The sequence below is a fragment of the Eschscholzia californica genome, unplaced genomic scaffold (genome assembly GCF_041429995.1).
Source record: "Eschscholzia californica isolate CP2 unplaced genomic scaffold, dmEscCali1.0.p SCAF_5, whole genome shotgun sequence".
NCBI classification, from domain to species: Eukaryota; Viridiplantae; Streptophyta; class Magnoliopsida; order Ranunculales; family Papaveraceae; genus Eschscholzia; species Eschscholzia californica.
In genome coordinates, this window is record NW_028238472.1 from 22,449,250 (window position 1) to 22,471,948 (window position 22,699).

The 22,699-nt window shown below is 39.4% G+C and overlaps 3 protein-coding genes across 3 annotated transcripts; all 3 read right to left on the bottom strand.

Annotated features, from left to right (window-relative positions):
- Nucleotides 1-10,675: 10,675 nt before the first annotated feature.
- On the bottom strand, nucleotides 10,676-14,325 carry LOC147537837 (uncharacterized). The gene has a single exon (XM_086638784.1). The coding sequence runs from the start codon at nucleotides 12,744-12,746 to the stop codon at nucleotides 11,736-11,738; it is 1,011 nt and encodes a 336-aa protein (XP_086494910.1). The 5' UTR covers nucleotides 12,747-14,325; the 3' UTR covers nucleotides 10,676-11,735.
- Nucleotides 12,942-15,226, bottom strand: LOC147537838 (uncharacterized). Its single transcript, XM_086642860.1, has 3 exons — nucleotides 14,366-15,226; nucleotides 13,970-14,128; nucleotides 12,942-13,601 (listed from the first exon to the last, which is right to left on the bottom strand). Exons 1-3 carry the CDS (start codon nucleotides 15,224-15,226, stop codon nucleotides 12,942-12,944), a joined length of 1,680 nt encoding a protein of 559 aa, XP_086498986.1.
- A 2,421-nt stretch (nucleotides 15,227-17,647) lies between these two features.
- On the bottom strand, nucleotides 17,648-19,463 carry LOC147537839 (uncharacterized). The gene has a single exon (XM_086642861.1). It carries the CDS (start codon nucleotides 19,079-19,081, stop codon nucleotides 17,648-17,650), a length of 1,434 nt encoding a protein of 477 aa, XP_086498987.1. The 5' UTR covers nucleotides 19,082-19,463.
- Nucleotides 19,464-22,699: the final 3,236 nt, after the last annotated feature.

The following is a 22,699-nucleotide window of genomic DNA, read 5'->3' on the forward strand; positions in this document are numbered from 1 at the left end:
GAACAACAATTTGGAATTTTCTCAACTACTTTGAGATATTCCTTTAGAGACACTTTCATTTGTTTTGAGAGTTCTCCGGCGAATGACATTCGCTTTTGTGCGGTGGGTTTATAAGATCATATCTTTAACCTTTCCTTTTCCGAGGAGCCGCAGTTTGTTGCTCTTGGTCGAATTTAATCGTCTTGTACAAGTTTCATGATTGTTCTTCATGACTCTTCATGATTTTTCTCATGATCGAATTAAATCGACTTGTACCTTTTTCTCCCACTTATTCTTGTAATAATTAGTGCTTTTCTCCCAGACTACTAGGTGTGCTAATTATTAGGAGAATACTATCATGAGCAACAAACACTTTATTCTCTTGATTGCTTGTGGAAAAAGCCCAAATTTCTTCTAAAGAAATTGCGTCAGACTTTAGCTAATTTTGTAATGCTTTTACAAGCTTAGCTGTTAGACGGACTTTGGTAAGTGTGAAAACAATCGTTTATAGAATATGTCCCAAAATATTCGGAAGACTGCCTTAAACCCATCTTTGATCGAATCATACATAGCAATGTTCGATTACTCCCACTGAATCCACCATCCCTCAGATGTGTTCCACGGAGCGAGTTGGGAATCGATTTCTCAACTCCTTTGATGGTTATCAAATGTTTGACTCAAGTTTTTACCACTCCAATCTAATCGGGTGACTTAAACTCTCTTGTCAAAATGATTCTTTACTTCGGTTTGTACTTTGTTTGAACCTTTCAAACATTCTGACTTATACTTTATGATTTATACGTTTCCATACTTCATGAAGTTGTCAGAGTACATATTGGAGTAGCTCTCGTTAGCTTCTGCAAGTAAACTTATAGGTCTGCATAACACTGTATGAGTCCTAATAGATTACTAGTCTCTATGCCTTTTAAAAAGGGTGACTTTGTCAATTTAGTCCTTAAGACCTAATTGAAATGCTGAAGTTTAATGAGTTTGAATCTCTTGATTTTAGCCATTATCAATGTTAACCTTCAGTTAATTTTACCACTGGTTTAAAACATCATATGTTTCTAGAAGAACAAAATAATCACTATTAAGTTCTAAGCTAGATCAGTGTCTAAAAGAAGACTTTGATCCCTTTCAGCATCCCTAGCATTACTGCTTCTGCTCCCTCTTGGATCTTTACTTCTTTTAGTCAAGTATGTAATTCCCTTAAGCTCCCACTGAGCCGCTCATCTGGTCTTAAATACCTGATGAAGGAATTTTACGATACTTGTTTTTAACTTTGTTAGCAAGGATATGGAACCGAAATTCATAATTCCATTCCTTTTGTTCTCCAGGTGCTAAAGGTAGTTTCCTTTTAAATGGTCTAGCCATTATTTTTGAAACATTCACAGTAATGAGGAATACTCTTGATCATGTACTCGGCAACTGCTTTTCTTTGATCAAATGTTTGGCTCACTTGACTGGTCCTTTTGCCCTTTTGAATCTCAAGATCTCTTTCTTAGATTCTTTGTACCAAATCTCAAGAACCTTTCTTAGACTGGATATTCCCGTATGTTCTGCTCAGTTTGTTTGTAACAACCTGAGTGACTCATCTAAGGTCTTTATCAATCTTTGTTCAATCGATATTGAATTGGGTGATAGATGTATTCTGTTGTCTTCCCTTAGGATGACTTTCAGATTGCCTTGGAGGTCTCGTACCTCTCCATTTATGACTTCTGTAGGAATTTCTTCCTTAGTTTGTCTTAATGGTTATGCTAGCATTCATTACTCTTCCAAAGAGAATGTTATACGATTGCTTGCAAATGGCTTTTGACCTTCTCTTGTATGAGTCAACATTGGGATTGGGTATTCTAGTGACCTTCCTTTTGAATCTGAGAACTATTCTCGGATTCATTCTTCCATTCTAGGAAGTGGATCAGCACCTCCCTTAGGTGTGATTCAATGTTGAAATCGTTTGTGTCATCTTAAAACTACATAAAGAAATGGCAAAGTTTTAAAACTCGTTATCGTTTTTGAAAAAAACTTAGTTTTCCCACATTATTCAATAAAATCGTCCCCGATTGAATAAGTGATTCCAAGACCCCAGTTCTTCGGAGTAAAGCGGACGAAGGCCCTACCCTTTGACTCCGTCGTTCCGGGTGAGTGAACTACTTCACTGATCATACCTTATGACTCTTGGTTGATAGATTCATTAATGAATGACTAATCTATCCTTTTGCCTCGAGTATCCAAGACTCTCTTGCTAATCTCGTTGAGTAGAACCATTTAGACGTGTAGGCTTGTTCTATAGACCTACCCGCATTGTCCCAAGGTAGAGGAGGTACTCTGCGAAGGCCGAACAAGGGCGCAACGAGTGTCTTAATCTGGATAGGCGATTACTCAAGATTACTTTTGGCGACTTTTACGCTAGTCTGGCGTTTGTTATAGTGAACTATTTAGCCTAACTAACATCCACGACATAAAGCGTAAATAAGTAAGTAAATGCGCGCGAGAAAGTAAATCAAGCAGACATGGATCCTAGCATGGCCCCTAACCTAGAAGATCTAATCTCCTTTGGTTTTCTTCTTGTTTCGCCTTTTGGTTCGTCTAGATCTCAATCTTTGAACCTCCATTGATTTCTCCCACTCGCCTTTGGATTCCATCCTTGAGTTTTCTTCAATGGACTTATTGACCCTAAACTCTAATTACAAGACTCTAACGATTCGCAGATCGTATAAACTTGAAATTAAAATTAATTACAAAGCATGCACCCATCCGTGCTTAAAACAAGAATAAAGAAATAAATCTATGACCATACTAGTTTCCCGCATTCACATCACATGCAATCATATAATATATCAAGGCTAAGAATTATATATGCATGATTATCTTGGGAGATACTTTTGTTGACATCACATGTCACATGACCTACCTTAAGTCTAAATTCGAAGAATTTGACTAATGGTGCGTTCTCGTTTTATCTCTTATGATTTCTAAAATCAACTTTAAGAAAAACTCCGTTTTGGGCTTGAGAAAGCCCGGGTCAATTTCGGAAAAAATATTGGTTCGATTCTTAATGATTTCATAAATCAATTTAAAGAGAAATCCGTTTTGGGCTTTTGGATGGCCCGGATTGATTTTGGAATTATTTGGTTGGAATCGGAAGAAATTTTGGCAAAAACTCCCACTCGAATGATGGTCCCTTTTTGTGGTCCGAAAAGCCTCGAAAAAGCCCGGGACAAGTCCTAGACAAGTCCCGGCCCAAGCCCACAAAGGGCTCGGACAAGGTCCGGACATAGCACGGCCCATAGGGCCGGCATGTCCTGGCCGAGGCCTATCAAGGCCTGGTCTCGTCCTGGCCGGAGCCAGGACGCTAGTCCATGTACCAGACGCGTCCTAGACGTGTCTGGTGCTGGACCGGACCAGCACTAGGTGTCTCGGACTAGTCCGAGACACCCAGAACCTCCCAGACGCGTCTGGTCGAGTGCTCTGGACGCGTCCAGGAAGCTCCCTCCGCAGCTGCTGGTCGCGTCTCCAAGACGCGTCCCAACAGCTGCTCTGGACGCGTCTTCAAGACGCGTCCAGAAGCTTCTGTCGCAGCTGCTGGTCGCGTCCGAGACGCGTCTCAGCAGCTGCTCTGGACGCGTCCAGAGGACGCATCCAGGAGCTTCTGGTCCGGCCAGGAAGCTTCCTGGCCGGACACTAGGGTTTTTCAAAACCCTAGTTTCCAAAATTTTTTTTTTTTGTTGTGCAAATCTTATTTGCTAACTTCCAATTTTAAAACTTTTGTAAATTTTGAAATCTTTTAGAACACTTCTAAAATTTTTACAAAACTTGTAGAAACTTTTAAAATTTCCAAATTTTGTTTTGAGAGTTTCCTAAAACTCAAAACAACTCCTTTTAGAACACTTCTAAAATTCCAAATTTTTGTTTTTCAAAAGTTTCCAAAACTTAAAAACAACTCTTAATCAAACCAATTTTGGATCAAAATCTAGGTTTTTGAAACTTTTTTTCAAAGAACAATTTTGAAATCAATTTGAAAAATCTTTGAATCAAATTCAAAATTAATCAAATTTCATATTTAAAACCTTTTTAAACATAACTATCAACTTAATCAAGCATGGATTAGTTTGAAATTCAATCAAATTGAGTTTTTAAAACACTTTTAATCATCAATTTGATTCTCAATTTGAAATTCATTGAATCCCATTCAATAATATCAAATTGTGAGTTTAAATAATTTTAAAACACTTTTAAAATACTTTTATAAACTCAATTTATCAAACTATCAATCATATCTAATATGAACTAGTTCGATTCTTAGCAAAAACTAGTTCATTGCAAGAGGCTCTGACGCCACTGTAGGGATTTACACCCTTCTACTAGTGTTTATAGCGGAAATAAGACATCTAATGTCTACACTAGTATTCCCAGGATCACATGCAAAACTAGTAATTAATCTAATGGAGATAGTGGATTACCTTAATCGCTTTTCCCTCGAACTAGTTGAATTGATTGAAGAAGACCAAGAGCTTCAAGTGTAGCTCCTCTACTTGGGACACGAGCAATCAATTTGATCTCCCACCTTGTTGTATAGCTAGCACACCAATGGTGGTTGGATAATAAGAAGACCTTCTTCTTGCTTGACTAGAAGATAGCTTGGGAATTAGCTCACTTTCTCCTCTCTACTTGATGTGGTAGAGTAAGAAAGCTTAGAGAGAAATTCCACTCCTTATTCTCTGCCCTAAGAGTGTTTATATAGAACCCTAATAAGAATCCACCTCCTTTTAGGTTTCCCAAAACACCCTTTAGAATAAGATTTAGGGAAATAGTCGAAAATAGCAACTATTGGTATTTTCACAATTCCCTAAGGAGATGACGTCCAAACCCAGCCAAAATTGGAATATTTAATGTTCATAACATAAGGAAACGTCCCTCCAAAAATCAGCCCAATCCGAGGCCTAAAAGTGCCCGAATCGGTCTAGGCCCAAAAACCCTGTTTTTGGCCTTTTTGTACTATCTTTGCCTAATTCCTTTTTAGGCCTATGAGATATGTTTATGGGACACTCCCATGATTATATCTCACTCCCACTAGTCATATCCTAGATCAATTTGTCACTCTTATGTGTAACCCGTTGTAGGATCCGATCGAAGTTAGCCGCGAATTACTTCGTAATTCGACGATCGTAGTTGGTCTCTAGCTACAACTCTACGATCCCTAAATCAATCGGACTTGATGATCTTCCACATCAATTATCCTATCCGACAAATTACTCGCATTGCTATCTTGGTCGAAGGACATCTCCTTCAACTCCTTAATTGTCCAGCCTTCTCGGAGATCGGTTTTGCTATTTCTTTCGGTTGGCTGCGCTTTTCGTTCCCTTAACAATTGGTAGGAATTGAGGCCAACGAACTGCGAATCCATCTTATGATGAGTTTTGGATAGCAATATTTCTTCCCATCATCTACCGTCTCAAATCAAGATTTGGGCCAAGTTTCTAGTCGCCTTTGGGATTTCAACTTCCAAGGAGGGCTTATATGTTGTCACTCCTATCAATCATGTTTTTTCTCTGCAATTTCTTCTGTAACGGATTGGCTATGTGTTTTTTAGGTGTGTTCTTCTGGTTGTAATCTCTTTTGTAACGGCTTTCAAGGAAGTGAATCAAGACATGTTTCTTTCTTTTCCATGTGTTGCTATGCTTTGTTTGGTAATGCATTTTCGTGTCAATTGTCCTCTACGAGACCAACACTGTTTTGTCTTTTCTTCTTACTTTTTATTAACAAACTTAGCTCAACCCTTATATAGGAGTATTGCCTTTGGTTTTCAATACGTGACTTTCTAGCATAATTTCGGATTGAAATATTAATGCAACGTTAACTATGTTGACTTTGGTCGTACATCTTCGTGAGAACTGAATTGATCTAACTTGTTTATAAATATGTCTTATAAGCCTACTTTGTTTTATCATCTAATGTTGGTATTCCATAGCTTTTATTTCTGCTAACGTAACTTTTCCCTTTTTCTTAGCCCGTGTTTCTCATGTGGTCATCTTCTACGTGGGGTTTAATGCCGACCTTTCTGTAATCGATTTTCAGGCAGACATGGAGGATATTCTTGGGGGCATCAGGATCTTTAGTTTTTGTGACATTATCGATCGTTGGAGATTGGAAATGATTCTACAGGCTAGACATTTGTGCTTTTTCCACTAATCAACAAAAAAGTCCTGAGTGAATCTCGCGAGTTATTTTCCATTGTGAGAGGGCATTTTGATGTTGCTTGCCCTGGGCCAACGTAGGCTCAACTACACCATCTTCGTGGAACACCTCTATGTTTGATCGACAACTCCTTTTCCTCCGCTAAGCTCTAAAGGAATCTTCGTCTGTGTTTTTCTTTTTAGCAATAACTGTTTTTGAAAAATAAAATAAACTTTTATTTTTTCTACTCCTTGTGATTGTTTTGTTGGTTTAATCCTTAGTCTTTGATTGATCGCCCTCCAAGAAATTTGTAATATCCTTCTTTTGTTCAGGAATCGACGAGTTTTACAAGACCTGACCAGTCTGTTTTCCATCATTTCGTCCATCGGCTGCTCTTTCACCATACTTATGTCTCTTGATTTTTTGTAAAGTATATTGAATCAACACGTCTCCCCAAGCCGACTGTTAGAAGTAACTCGAATATGGATTGGTATCGAACCCGGTTAAACCTACCGAAGCTTGGACCCATTAGCAGAGCTACTTACTGAGACAGAGCTGGTATGCGAAGCAGTGCTCTTAGGCAAAGCCTGACTCCGAGACAGAGCTGGAATGCGAAGCTCGGCTTAAGTCGGTGATTAGTGTTTATTCGTTTATAATGTCGGTTGTAGAGAGAGAGTCGGTGAGGCGGTGGTGTTAGGGTTTAGTGGCTATATAAACTAAATCCTTAGGAGATATCAGTAAGACACAATCTTACGAATCTCTTGTGTAAACTTGTTAGCTTATAATAATGGAAATCATCGCGCCGTTGTCGCCGTGGAGTAGGTCTCACCAACCGAACCACGTATATCTCTGTGTTCTATTCTTTGATTGTTCTTTACTATTCCTATTGCTTGTCTTTATTACTCGTATTGTTCACATTAACCCCGATTGGGCATAACAAACTGGTATCAGAGCTATGGTTTTGAGGTTTTGTGATGGCGAAATACGAGATAGAGAAGATCGATGGAAGTAACGATTTTAATCTTTGAGAGATTAAGATGCGAGCAGTATTAGTTCAATAGGGTCTGTTGAAGACATTGAATGGGAAGGCTCCACTCGCTGAATCACTTTCAGAAGCAGAAAAGGAAGATCTCATGAAGAGAGCTAATGGTCAGATTCTACTCTGTTTGAGCAATGAGGTCTTGCGGGAAGTAGCGAAGGAAACTACAGCCGATGGGCTATGAAATAAGCTGGAGACAAGTATATGACGAAATCTCTAACTAATCGTTTGTATAAAGAAGAAATTATTTAGTTTACAGATGTTAGAAGGGAAATAGTTGAAAGACCATATGGATGAACTCAACCGAGTATTCTTAGATTTGGCAAACATAGATGTCAAATTCGAAGTAGAAGATAAGGCAGTACTATTGCTTGGATCCCTGCAACCATCATATAAAAGCTTTGTTGATTCTTTTATGTCTGGAAAAACAACTACAACCTTTGAGGATGTTAAAGCAGCATTGAACTCGAAGGAGTTGAGACGGAGGTCAATGGAAGAAAGCAATGTAGGTGATGGTTTGGTAGTAAGGGGAAGGTTGCAGCATGTGGTCGATGGGAAGGGCCGTTCACGGTCTAAATCAAAACCAAAGAAGTACAGATGCTTTAACTGTAAGAAAGAGGGACACCTCAAAAGAAATTGTCTTGAACTTAGGAAGAAGCCAGCAGAGGCAACAGTCATCGAAGAAGATGATGGTAGTGTCTTGGCAATCATGACCTTAGATTTCAAAAACTTGATGCACCCGAAAAGGTTGCAAACCCAAGCGAAGGTATCAAGTAGTAATCCGGAAAAGCCGGGATCGATCCAAGGATAGGAATGTAGCTTGGATATCGAATGGTCTTATTCGTCAGTTTAGATATCAAAGGCTTACTTAGACAAAAGCGGAAATAAAAGAAGATAATGTGAGGTTTATAATCGAATAAGCAATAAAAAAATAAAGTAAGTAAAACAAACTAAAATATCAATGTAAGAGGGCGAGAGAGATTTGAGAGAAGAGTTCGGGGGAACAAGAGTCGGGAACAACAAGTGAGAGAAGTGTCGAGGTCCGGGAATCCGATGTGGTGAACTTACAACTATGTACGGTCTAATCGAATGGATTGATACAAACCTAGTCTCGATTCCTATGGTGGATGTTCATAAGCACTACGTATGTCCGGAGATAATACTTAGTCAAAAAACTTCCTAAACGAATAAAACCGAATCATCGATCACATTGCCTAATTGATTAACTATGCGAAGTACTTGATAAGACACATGAAAGACGATTGAAACAAGTAATCGAAATAAGAGAACATTAATTTATTATCAAACACATTATATTATCACAAACACAATCACAAATTCATCAAGATTTCATCCCTAGACCTCAACAAATTGATTAGCTACTCATGTTCAAGCAAATATCGAGATTCAAAGTTAAAGAAGAAACCACACACATGATTTTATAATTTTGGAACACTAAAGATCTCAATTAAATTAATAGGAGTAACTTAACACAAACTAATATGCTCTTGGAGTGATTTGATAAGATAAAGAACAAGTAAAAATGGAAGAACACAAGAGAAGGTGAGAGAAAATGGAGGTTTTCCAGCTGAGGTTCGGTTTCCACTGTGTAGCCAAACAGTCCCTTAAGTAGAGAAATTTTCCAGCCAAGAACTCACCAAACAGCACCCTTCTCCAACCTAACCCAGCAGCTACTGTTTCCTCTTTTCCAATGCAGCCAAATACTTTTCAAAACCACCCTTTAAATGCTTTTCAAAACCGCCCATTAACTACTTTTCAAAACTGCTTCTTCAATTTTAAAGACCACGTTTTAAAACTACCCAGCCAAAATAAAAAAAAGCCTTCTTCCATGACACTCAAAACCATCAAACCAACATCTTCAAGTGCCTCTTTAAACTACCCACCATCTTTCTCAAAAACCACCTTCCACCAACCTAGCCCAAAAATCCACTCACTGAACCAGCCGTTCTCCCTCTCCTCTTTCCTTTCTTACCACTTCAGCACTTGAGAAGAAAATAGTCCATTCCAGCCCTCCTTCTTTCTTTTGTTATTTTCACTAAAACCCTAGTCAAACTTGACTTGGTCATACTCTTTGACTTAGGCTAAACTCTTCATGGGGGTGTTCATAAAATCTCTAATTGCTCATCTTATTTACACTCTTGGGCTTGGGTTTGGGTTGTTGCTTCTCATTAAGAAATCAAATTGGGTGCCCTCATCATTCTCTACATCTAGCTTTTAGCAAAGACCGAAATATCCATCGACTTCTTATGATCACCATTTCTTCATCCGAACTCCAATTCGATTCTCGTCTTCACCGTTGGGTTCATCATTGACTCTACTTTCCATTGGTCCAAATGACCAATTTGCCCTTCAAGCGCCTTTCTTCCATTCTTATCCGTTTTTCTTGTTCAACTCTATATATAGTACCTAATCAAAAAAAGTTTATAACTAATCAAAATAAAAGTATAAAATGGACTAACTCATTTAAATTAAGTGACATAAATGTGGTGAATTCACACCACATCAACATCCCCAAACTTAAAATTTGCTAGTCCTTGAGCAAATGAACAAAACAAAACAATAAAGTAAAATCCTAACTCACTTTCGGAGGAATCCCGGTTGCATTTAGCGTATCCAACAAGCCGTTAAACCCCTAGGTTACCCCTAGTGGACGAGTGTCGTCTCGTGAGGGTTTCCAGTGAATACACCCACAAAGTTCTAGATTTCCAAAAGACATAAGAGTCCAACTATCGATGCAGATAAGGTGATGATCAACAAGTGAGAGACTTAAGTACGTCAAACATATGAATCAAACCAATAAACACAAAAGCATGCTAAGAGTCTCCTCACTAATAGTTTCATACTCAAGTGCAAGTGTCCCATCATCATGAGCATCATCCAAGTCTAAAGTAACAAAACCTTGTTTCCTATCATAGCACATTTCGCCTCGACTTTGGCCTCGCGGTCATACGCTCTTAAACATGAAATCACTCAAAAACGAATTATAATGGTTTACTCTCATATGTGAGCATGGAATAAAGTAAACTCAACATATACAAAAATTAAATGAGGATATCAAGTTCTAAAACGAAATGATCTCTTAGGAATGGAAATAACCACTAACGGAATGGGGATGCTCACTCGCCCTTCTCACCCACTCTACCCTCTAACAATGCCTCCTAAAGGTAAACAGATACAAGTGATGGAATGGAAGATGATGAAATCTCGAGAATGTCGACGCCTTCAATGATAAAAGAACACTCAAACAACCTTTAACTTGATTTTTTGCTTTGAATACTTTATTTATTCCAAATACTTACATAAACACTCAAAAGTTCACATGAACTTTTACACAAAAACAACTTTCTTTCTTTTTATTTTTCTTTTCTTTTCTTTTTTCTTTTTCTTCTCTTTTTTTTTCTTTTCTTTTTTCTTTCTCTCTTCTCTTTTTTACACACATAACCAAACACCAATCACAAAAGTACAAACTAGTATTCTCAACAAATCACCTTTACTTTCACACTTTGCTTTCACATTCTTTCTTCTTTACTTTTCATGCCTTCATTCTCGGGAGTAGTATGATGAATGGATGGTGGAGTATCCGTTTCCCTAAAGTTGACACTATTATCGGGTTTCATGGACTACAAGAGTAAGGTTTATTCGCTATCCTGATGTCATTCCTAGTGGCTAACGAAGTTGAGCTCATGAGATCGTCTAAGCTCTTTTGAAAGTTGCGAAGTTGAGTAGCTCTTCATTCTACTCGGAGTTAGCGCGGAAGAGTACTCTCAAAAGCAATAGAAAGGCTCAGATAACTCACATGGGTTGAAGTCTCCACTAATGACTATTTTAGGTCACTTAGAAGTGTTCCTTCTTCCTTAAGATGCTACTCACATGATAAGACACCAACACCAAAGGACTTAACATTCATGAAAAGACTAAGTGCATGCATAAGATTTATCAAGAAAGAACCACATGTATCAACATACTTAAAAATACCACTAGAGTCATACCAAATCTACCCAAAAAGTTTCAAATTTGGTCAATTTGTTGAACCCTCTTGTCTTTTGAAATCTAAGGTCATGATGTCATGCGACCAAAAGGTCGTATCCCCATCCCCAAACTTAAAACTAACATTGTCCTCAATGTTCTAAGCATATGTTCACTAAAATATAAGAGGTACAATAAGTTAAAGAGAAGAGTGGAAGGATATTACCATAGCCGAAGGAGATAAAAATTGATACTACCAAGACTTATGTATTCGAGTTCCAAGTTGATGATAAGGCCATCGCCATCCCCAAACTTGGAACGAACCACGTCCCAAAAGTATACACAGTGAGAAACACTCCTAACACATCAATATAAAACATAAGAATGTAGCATAAGCATGACCATAGAAAAATGACCACTCAAGCGGGATCACTCGATTGCATCAAGCTATGCAACTAGCCTTTGAGTCTCTCGTGTGCACGAGAGCACGAGTTTTGTCTCGTGGAGGGTTTCCAGAGATGATACCCATAAACATCGACTCTGAGAGGTCTGACTATGAGAGGGGGGTCAACCTTGATGTACAAGATTGACCAACATGAGAGGGAGATTGATCCTGGTACACCGGATCAACCAATGGGGTAGTCTCAACCTCCGGGTCTTCAAGGTCCAAAAATGGCTTCAACCGTTGGCCATTCACTTTAAAAGAATTGCCATCTTTGGGATCCTCGATCTCAACGGTACCGTAAGGGAACACGGTCTTCACAATATATGGGCCAGTCCAACGAGACTTGAGTTTACCGGGAAATAGATGGAGCCTAGAGTTATAGAGAAGAACTTTGTCTAAAGGTTCAAACGTCTTCCTAAGAATTCGTTTATCATGAAAGGCCTTCGTTCTACTGTTATAAATCTTGGCACTTGTGTAAGCCTCATTCCTAATCTCTTCAAGCTCATTAAGATCAAGCTTCCTCCTTGCACCTGCTTTGTCTAAGTCAAAGTTGAGCCGTTTTATGGCCCAATATGCCTTATGTTCCAACTCTACTGGTAGATGACATGCCTTGCCATACACAAGGCGGAAAGGGGACATTCCTAAAGGGGTCTTGAAAGCTGTTCTATATGCCCACAAAGCATCAACTAGTCTTAAGGACCAATCTTTGCGATTCGGGTTTACCGTCTTATGCAAAATACGCTTTATCTCCCTATTAGACACTTCCACTTGCCCGCTTGTCTGAGGGTGATAGGGGGTAGCCACTTTATGCGTTATTCCATATGTCCGCATCAAGCTTTCAAATGGTTTATTGCAAAAGTGACTACCTCCATCGCTAATAATAGCCTTAGGGGTGCCAAATCGAGCAAAAATGTGTTCTTTCAAGAACTTTATGACCACCCTATGGCTATTATCCTTGCATGGGGCTGCTTCTATCCATTTAGATACATAATCAACTGCAACTAAGATATACACATAACCAAAAGAAGAAGGGAAAGGGCCCATAAAGTCAATACCCCAAACATCAAATAACTCAACAATCAATATAGGGTTAAGGGGCATCATGTCTCTACGGGTCATGCATCCTACTCTTTGGCATCTATCACATGCTTTGCAAAATTGATATGCATCCTTAAAAATTGAAGGCCAATAGAAACCACATTGCAAGATCTTAAAGGCAGTCTTCTTACCAGAGAAGGGACCTCCACATGCCTCAGAATGACAAAAATTAAGTATACCTTTTTGCTCCCATTCTGGGACACATCGTCTGATAATTTAATCAGGGCAATACTTAAACAACAACGGGTCATCCCAAATGAAGTTTCGGACCTCGACAAAGAATTTCTTCTTGTCCTGAGCACTCCACTGAGAAGGCACATGTCCTACAGCAAAGTAGTTAGCAATATCTGCATACCAAGGACACTGTGAAGCTACAGAGACCTCAAACAACTGCTCAGCGGGAATTGTCTCGGTCACTGGTATAGCCTCTATAGTGCTATGGGTAACAAGCCTAGACAAATGATCAGCTACCACATTTTCAGACCCCTTCTTATCTTTTATCTCTATATCAAACTCTTGCAAAAGAAGAATCCATCTAATCAATCGTGGCTTAGCATCTTTCTTGGATAAAAGATATTTCAGGGCTGCATGGTCTGTGTATACAACAACCTTAGATCCTACTAAGTATGACCTAAACTTGTCTAATGCGAAAACAACTGATAACAACTCTTTCTCCGTGGTGGAGTAGTTGAGTTGTGCTTCATTAAGAGTTTTACTCGCATAATAAATGACACATGGTAGCCTGTCTTTTCTTTGGCCTAACACCGCACCAAGGGCATAGTCGCTGGCATCACACATCACCTCGAATGGTATAGACCAATTGGGTGGCTGAATAATCGGTGCCGTGGTCAACAAGGTCTTAAGAGTATCAAAGGCCTTCATACATTCATCACCAAATACAAAATCTTTCTCTTTAGACAAAAGAGCACATAAAGGCCTAGATATCTTGCTAAAGTCCTTGATGAATCGTCTCCAAAAAACCCTGCATGTCCTAGAAAAGACCTAATGTCTTTCACACTCTTAGGTATAGGCAAGTGCGAAATCAATTCTATTTTGGCACGGTCAACTTCTAGTCTACTAGATGACACCACATGACCTAACACAATTCCCTTTGAGACCATAAAATGACATTTCTCCCAATTCAATACAAGATTCATTTCAATGCAACAATTCAACACACATTTCAAATTATGCAAACACACATCGAAAGAATCACCAAAGAGAGAAAAGTCATCCATAAATACCTCTAGGTACTGGCCCTCCATATCAGAAAAGATACTCAACATAAGTCTTTGGAACGTCGCAGGGGCATTACATAACCCAAATGGTATACGACGATATGCAAACGTTCCAAAGGGACATGTAAAAGTAGTCTTTTCTTGATCTCGCTCATCAATCTCAATCTGGTTGTACCCCGAATATCCATCTAGAAAGCAGTAATAAGGATGACCGGCAAGTTTCTCAAGGATCTGGTCGATGAACGGTAAGGGGAAATGGTCCTTCCTCGTCATCGAATTCAACTTCCGATAGTCGATACACACTCTCCATCCCGTGACTTTCCTAGTCGGGATTAGTTCATTGGCCTCGTTTTCGACTACGGTAATTCCGGACTATTTAGGCACAACTTGAGTCGGACTCACCCATTTGCTATCAGAGATGGGATAAATGATCCCGACCTCTAATAGTTTGAGGGCTTCTGCCTTCACAACCTCTTTCATGTGGGGGTTCAACCTTCGTTGACCCTCACGTGAAGGTTTGGCATCATCCTCAAGATGGATTCTATGGGTACACACAGTGGGGCTAATCCCTTTTAGGTCGGCAATAGTCCAACCTAGGGCCCCTTTGTGGTCTCTCAAGACCTCCAATAGACTACATTCTTGTGAATTGGTTAGTTGTGATGAGATAATAACCGGAAATGATGGCTCTTGGCCCAAATATGAATATTTCAATTCACTCGGTAAGAGCTTCAAATCAAGTTTCGGAAACTCTATTGAAGACGGTTGTGGTTTAGGCTCATTGATTGGAAGTGACTCAAATCTAACCTTCCACATCTTCGTGTCCAATAAAGGTGCTGAATCCATGAGAGAGTTCATTTCCGATATAGTTATCTCATCATCAAACGTAAAGCAATTCATAAGACTAGTCTTTAATGGATCTTGGGTACCTAAAGCAAGGCCTCCCTGAACAAAAGACTCAATCATGTGCAACTCCTGAACATCAGACTCATCATAATCAACATCAAACTCATCATAATCAGAAATAGGATGCTTGCAAGAATTGAAAATGTTAACCATAAGAGTCATATTACCAAATGAGAGTTTCATAGCACCACTCCTACAATCAATTAAAGCCCGTGATGTTGCAAGGAAAGGTCTACCTAAAATGACTGGAATTTGAGATTCACCATTCATAACTGGTTTTGTGTCCAAGATAAAGAAGTCTACTGGAAAATAGAACTTATCTACTTGGACCAAAACATCCTCAACCACCCCTCTCGACATCTTAATCGAGCGATCGGCAGGTTGTAAAACTACTTTGGTGGGTTTTATTTCACCTAAGCCCAATTGCTCATAGACCGAATAAGGTAGAAGATTAACACTTGCACCTAAATCAAGGAGTGCCTGCTTAATGTGAGTCGCCCCTATAGTGCATAAAATGGTGGGGGATCCAGGGTCCTGATGTGACACGAAAATGTCACATTTGGAGAGCCTAACTTAGACTAATTAGTCATTTTCGAGTGTTATCAATAATATTTTATGTGTTTTTCTTGTTTAGGTACCATATTTGGAGCTAAACATGGAATTCGGAATAAAGGGGGCGAATTATCACTATCATTTCATGTGCCCAAAATGAGAGAAAAAGACTTCAAGCAAATCATATGAGAAGAGGAGTCAAAGACGAGCCCAACGGTGAAAACGGAAGTCCATTCCGAGTTCGGACGGGGAAGTTGTGAAAGAAAGAAGTCGAGGTTCGGTCTTAAAACAAGGATTCTATGAAGGCACCCTCCTTTGGCAATAATTCTAGATAGCACCCTCTTGATTTCTAAGTGAAGTCTAAAACCCAAGCCCAAAGAAGATGAAAGAAGGAAGAGATTTTGGAGGCACCCAATGGACTCAAGTTTGAGTCAAAGTCAAGGTTGACTATGTCTAGGGTTTGAGTCAAATACACTATTCATCTTCTTCCTTCATCATTCTAACAATACCAAGAAAAGAAAGGAGAGAAAGAGGCAAGAGGCTAGGGTTTTTGTTCTTGGAGTTAGAGAGCTTGAAGGTTTGATAGAGAGAGAACAAGAGAGCAAGAAGAAGGAGGATCCGGCCAAAGCATAGGCCGGCCAGCTCACTTGGCCGGCCTAGCTTTGGCCGGCCGAGCAGCAGCTCGGGCTACACACGAGCTGCTGCTCGGGAGAGCTTCACGGGACGCGCACAGAAGCTCCGGAACGAGCAAGGACGCGGCCAGCAGCAGCAGACCGGAACAGCAGCTCGGGTTGCAAGCTTCTCCGAGCTCGGGACGCCTTCACGGGATGCGGCTGCAGCTCGGACGTGCATGGGACGCGCGCACGTGGCACGGGACAGCATCTATGGGCCGGATCTAAGCTTCCTTTGGCCGGAAATCTTGATTTTGGCCGGAAACCTAACTTTCTTTGATCGGATTTTCGTGGTGTTCCGGCAACTTTCTTGATTCAAAACCTTAGGGCTTTTATTCCCCATGTCTTGATCTATCTTCCCATGTAGTTTGATTTGATTTTGGGTGAAAAATCTTTAGAGAGAGAAAGCTTGGTGAAGCTTTAATGGTGGATGTTCTTGAGATGGAGAAGATGATGATGGGTGCTATGGGGTAATCTGATTTTTACTCGGGGACACCCAAATTGCATTTTTAAAGGGAAATCCAGAAAATCGCTACGGGGAGATCGACTACGCTTAGAGACTCATTTTTCTCGACGAACCTAGCCTTGAGCCACATCGAAAAAGGGGGATTTCTCTTATCATTTCTTTTCATTTATTACTTATTCACCATGTTAGCTAAATCAAGTGTGTCGATTATATGAGATGAAATGTGATGAATTTGTGATTATGTTTAATATGATTTGATGTTTTGATTATGAATTGATGTTCATTTGATTCGATTATCGTTTTGATCGTATTTTCATGTGTCTTGTCAAGCACTTCGCATAGTTAATAGACGAAACGAAGTATTCGATATCGATCGTAGTCTAAGTCATATTTTCATGTGTCTTGTCATGCACTTCACATAGTTAGGCGACTAGACGACACTTTCGATGACTCGGGATTAACCGAATTAGGCGTTTGTTTGACTAGGTATGATCTCCGGATATACGTAGTACTTAGAAACATCTACTTTAGGAGTCGAACATCGATTATACTTCGACACATTAGATTGGATCATACGTAGTCGTAGGATTGTCATTATGGGTTCTCGGACTTCGACACCTCTCTCACTTATTTGTTGCCCGAATCGAGTCTTACCGTCTCCCGACTCTTGTTCCTCCGACTCTTCTCTCGAATCTCTCTCGCCCGTTTACTTTTATTGTTTAGTTTAGTTTATTTTACTTGTTTGCTTTATTCTCTTATCACCTTATTCGATCAAACCCCCATTTATCTTTGTTTCCTTTCCTTTTTAGTCTAAGTTAGCTAGTGATACCTAGACCGAGGGACAAGACCCTTCGATATCCAAATCACCTTCCTATCCTTGGATCGATCCCGGCTTTGCCGGATTACTACTTGATACCTCCGCTTGGGTGTGCAACCTTTTTGGGTGCATCAAGTTTTTGGCGCCGCTGCCGGGGATAGGTTTAGTAGTTAAGATATTGTTTGTTGTTTTGTTCATTAGTTTAGTGTTGTTTGCTTACTTAGACGTTTTTTTTTTTTTTTTTTTTTTTTTTTATGTGCCGCGAGAGTCTTCGTCTAGTTATCATCTTGTCCAATCGTTTTGCCATTTCTGAGAGTAGTAACTGCCTTAACATGTGCAACCCTAGGGTCAGATGTATTACTATCATCGTTTCCCCTAGGGTTTTCTTGAGTTTGAGAAGGTAGTTTGCCTTTCTCATCCACACTTAACCTTGCCTCAATTCTAACCATACTCTCTCGAAGGCCTTGCAACATTTGCTCATGAATCTGAAGCATTACATGGATTGGATCCTCAAGGTTCCTCCGTGGAGGTGGCACATAAGCATTGCTTGATGAGGGACCTTGATGATTATGCACATCATTTGCAGTAGGACCATTCTTCCAACTCAAGTTGGGATGGTTCTTCCAACCCGGGTTATAAGTGTCAGAATAAGGCGAGCTAAATGGCCTTTTGTAGTTGTTCATGGCATTTGCTTGTTCATGGACCAACAAAGGACAATCTCTAGTGGAGTGGTCCATGCTATCACAAACATCACAAACAACTATACGAGCTTCCGGTGCTCTAACAACATTAACCTTTTGCACCTTTAAGGCCTCCACCTGTTTAGTCAAATTGGCTAACTTTGCATGCACATCATCACTTTCATTTAAAAGGTACATCCCTCCCCTTGAGCTCGTTTGAGCCTTGGATTTAGTTCGATCATTTGTGTCGGATATGTCCCAACTTTGGGCATTTTCCGCCAAGTGATCGAAATAATCCCAAGCATCCTCGGGATCTTTACTCATAAATTCCCCATTACACATCATTTCTACAAGTTGTCTTTGGGTGGAGGATAGACCATCATAAAAGAAATTGATAACCCTCCACACCTCATAACCGTGATGTGGGCAAGAATTTATGAGCTCTTTGAATCTTTCCCAACACTCATAAAACGACTCATGCTCCTTTTGTGAAAAGTTCATGATGCTCCGTCTCAATGTGTTCGTTTTATGAGTGGGAAAAAATCTCTTAAGAAAGTGTGTGGTCATCTCTTTCCAACTCCCTATTGATCTAGGGCGTAGAGAATGAAGCCATTGCTTAGCTCTTTCCTTTAATGAAAAAGGAAATAGCTTAAGCTTAACGATGTCCTCGGGCACTCCATCGAGTCGGAGTGTCGAGCAGACCTCGTCATATTCCTTCAGATGAAGGTAAGGGCTTTCAGACTCTAAGCCATGGAACTTAGGGAGTAAGTTAATGACACCATGCTTAATCTCAAAGTTGCCAACATGCATAGGAAGGACAATGCAAGATGGTTGACTAGTTCGGTCGGGTTGCAAGTAATCTCTCAAGCTCCGCATAGGAGGGTTCATCTCATGACCCTCACTACCATGTGTGCTCTCTTGGTCCTCCATAGTGTCCGACCGATGATTATTGTGGCCAGACTCAGACGTGCTACCGAGCTCTATGTTCCTCTCTAAACGATTATGACTATTCCTAATCCAACTATTCATGCACAAAAAGAGAGAACAAAATGCACGCACCAACACACTCAAGATTCGGACAGTATAAAAGATAGAACTTCGTTACCCCCCTTTGTTGTTTGATTTTGAAGTCGGGTTTCCACTTTTCTCCGAAATCCCCAAACTTCTTCCTTTCGATCTCTTTTTGTTATTTTTGTTTTTCTGAAAAACACAAAGCAAACAAAACTAATTAGAATCTAGGATAAAGAAAATAATACTTATATCTAAGCTACACGTTGCTATCCCCGGCAGCGGCGCCAAAAACTTGATGCACCCGAAAAGGTTGCAAACCCAAGCGGAGGTATCAAGTAGTAATCCGGCAAAGCCGGGATCGATCCAAGGATAGGAATGTAGCTTGGATATCGAATGGTCTTATTCGTCAGTATAGATATCAAAGGCTTACTTAGACAAAAGCGGAAATAAAAGAAGATAATGTGAGGTTTATAATCGAATAAGCAATAAAAAAATAAAGTAAGTAAAACAAACTAAAATATCAATGTAAGAGGGCGAGAGAGATTTGAGGGAAGAGTTCGGAAGAACAAGAGTCGGGAACAACAAGTGAGAGAAGTGTCGAGGTCCGGGAATCCGATGTGGTGAACTTACAACTATGTACGGTCTAATCGAATGGATTGATACAAACCTAGACTCGATTCCTATGGTGGATGTTCATAAGCACTACGTATGTCCGGAGATAATACTTAGTCAAATCAACTTCCTAAACGAATAAAACCGAATCATCGATCACATTGCCTAATTGATTAACTATGCGAAGTACTTGATAAGACACATGAAAAACGATTAAAACAAGTAACCGAAATAAGAGAACATCAATTTATTATCAAACACATTATATTATCACAAACACAATCACAAATTCATCAAGATTTCATCCCTAGACCTCAACAAATTGATTAGCTACTCATGTTCAAGCAAATATCGAGATTCAAAGTTAAAGAAGAAACCACACACATGATTTTATAATTTTGGAACACTAAAGATCTCAATTAAATTAATAGGAGTAACTTAACACAAACTAATATGCTCTTGGAGTGATTTGATAAGATAAAGAACAAGTAAAAATGGAAGAACACAAGAGAAGGTGAGAGAAAATGGAGGTTTTCCAGCTGAGGTTCGGTTTCCACTGTGTAGCCAAACAGTCCCTTAAGTAGAGAAATTTTCCAGCCAAGAACTCACTAAACAGCGCCCTTCTCCAACCTAACCCAGCAGCTACTGTTTCCTCTTTTCCAATGCAGCCAAATACTTTTCAAAACCACCCTTTAAATGCTTTTCAAAACCGCCCATTAACTACTTTTCAAAACTGCTTCTTCAATTTTAAAGACCACGGTTTAAAACTACCCAGCCAAAATAAAAAAAAAGCCTTCTTCCATGACACTCAAAACCATCAAACCAACATCTTCAAGTGCCTCTTTAAACTACCCACCAACTTTCTCAAAAACCACCTTCCACCAACCTAGCCCAAAAATCCACTCACTGAACCAGCCGTTCTCCCTCTCCTCTTTCCTTTCTTACCACTTCAGCACTTGAGAAGAGAATAGTCCGTTCCAGCCCTCCTTCTTTCTTTTGTTATTTTCACTAAAACCCTACTCAAACTTGACTTGGTCATATTCTTTGACTTAGGCTAAACTCTTCATGGGGGTGTTCATAAAATCTCTAATTGCTCATCTTATTTACACTCTTGGGCTTGGGTTTGGGTTGTTGCTTCTCATTAAGAAATCAAATTGGGTGCCCTCATCATTCTCTACATCTAGCTTTTAGCAAAGACCGAAATATCCATCGACTTCTTATGATCACCATTTCTTCATCCGAACTCCGATTCGATTCTCGTCTTCACCGTTGGGTTCATCATTGACTCTACTGTCCATTGGTCCAAATGACCAATTTGCCCTTCAAGCGCCTTTCTTCCATTCTTATCCGTTTTTCTTGTTCAACTCCATATATAGTACCTAATCAAAAAAAGTTTATAACTAATCAAAATAAAAGTATAAAATGGACTAACACATTTAAATTAAGTGACATAAATGTGGTGAATTCACACCACATCAACATCCCCAAACTTAAAATTTGCTAGTCCTCGAGCAAATGAACAAAACAAAACAATAAAGTAAAATCCTAACTCACTTTCGGAGGAATCCCGGTTGCATTTAGCGTATGCAACAAGCCGTTAAACCCCTAGGTTACCCCTAGTTGAAGAGTGTCGTCTCGTGAGGGTTTCCAGTGAATACACCCACAAAGTTCTAGATTTCCAAAAGACATTAGAGTCCAACTATCGATGCAGATAAGGTGATGATCAACAAGTGAGAGACTTAAGTACGTCAAACATATGAATCAAACCAATAAACATAAAAGCATGCTAAGAGTCTCCTCACTAATAGTTTCATACTCAAGTGCAAGTGTCCCATCATCATGAGCATCATCCAAGTCTAAAGTAACAAAACCTTGTTTCCTATCATAGCACATTTCGCCTCGACTTTGGCCTCGCGGTCATACGCTCTTAAACATGAAATCACTCAAAAACGAATTATAATGGTTTACTCTCATATGTGAGCATGGAATAAAGTAAATTCAACATATACAAAAATTAAATGAGGATATCAAGTTCTAAAACGAAATGATCTCTTAGGAATGGAAATAACCACTAACGGAATGGGGATGCTCACTCGCCCTTCTCACCCACTCTACCCTCTAACAATGCCTCCTAAAGGTAAACAGATACAAGTGATGGAATGGAAGATGATGAAATCCCGAGAATGTCGACGCCTTCAATGATAAAAGAACACTCAAACAACCTTTAACTTGATTTTTTGCTTTGAATACTTTATTTATTCCAAATACTTACATAAACACTCAAAAGTTCACATGAACTTTTACACAAAAACAACTTTCTTTCTTTTTATTTTTCTTTTCTTTTCTTTTTTCTTTTTCTTCTCTGTTTTTTTTTTTTTTTTTTTTTTTTTCTTTTCTTTTTTCTTTTTCTTTTCTCTTTTTTACACACATAACCAAACGCCAAACACAAAAGTACAAACTAGTATTCTCAACAAATCACCTTTACTTTCACACTTTGCTTTCACATTCTTTCTTCTTTACTTTTCATGCCTTCATTCTCGGGAGTAGTATGATGAATGGATGGTGGAGTATCCGTTTCCCTAAAGTTGATACTATTATCGGGTTTCATGGACTACAAGAATAAGGTTTATTCGCTATCCTGATGTCATTCCTAGTGGCTAAGGAAGTTGAGCTCATGAGATCGTCTAAGCTCTTTTGAAAGTTGCGAAGTGGAGTAGCTCTTCATTCTACTCGGAATTAGCGCGGAAGAGTACTCTCAAAAGCAATAGAAAGGCTCAGATAACTCACATGGGTTGAAGTCTCCACTAATGACTATTTTAGGTCACTTAGAAGTGTTCCTTCTTCCTTAAGATGCTACTCACATGATAAGACACCAACACCAAAGGACTTAACATTCATGAAAAGACTAAGAGCATGCATAAGATTTATCAAGCAAGAACCATATGCATCAACATACTTAAAAATACCACTTTTCCAATGCAGCCAAATACTTTTCAAAACCACCCTTTAAATGCTTTTCAAAAC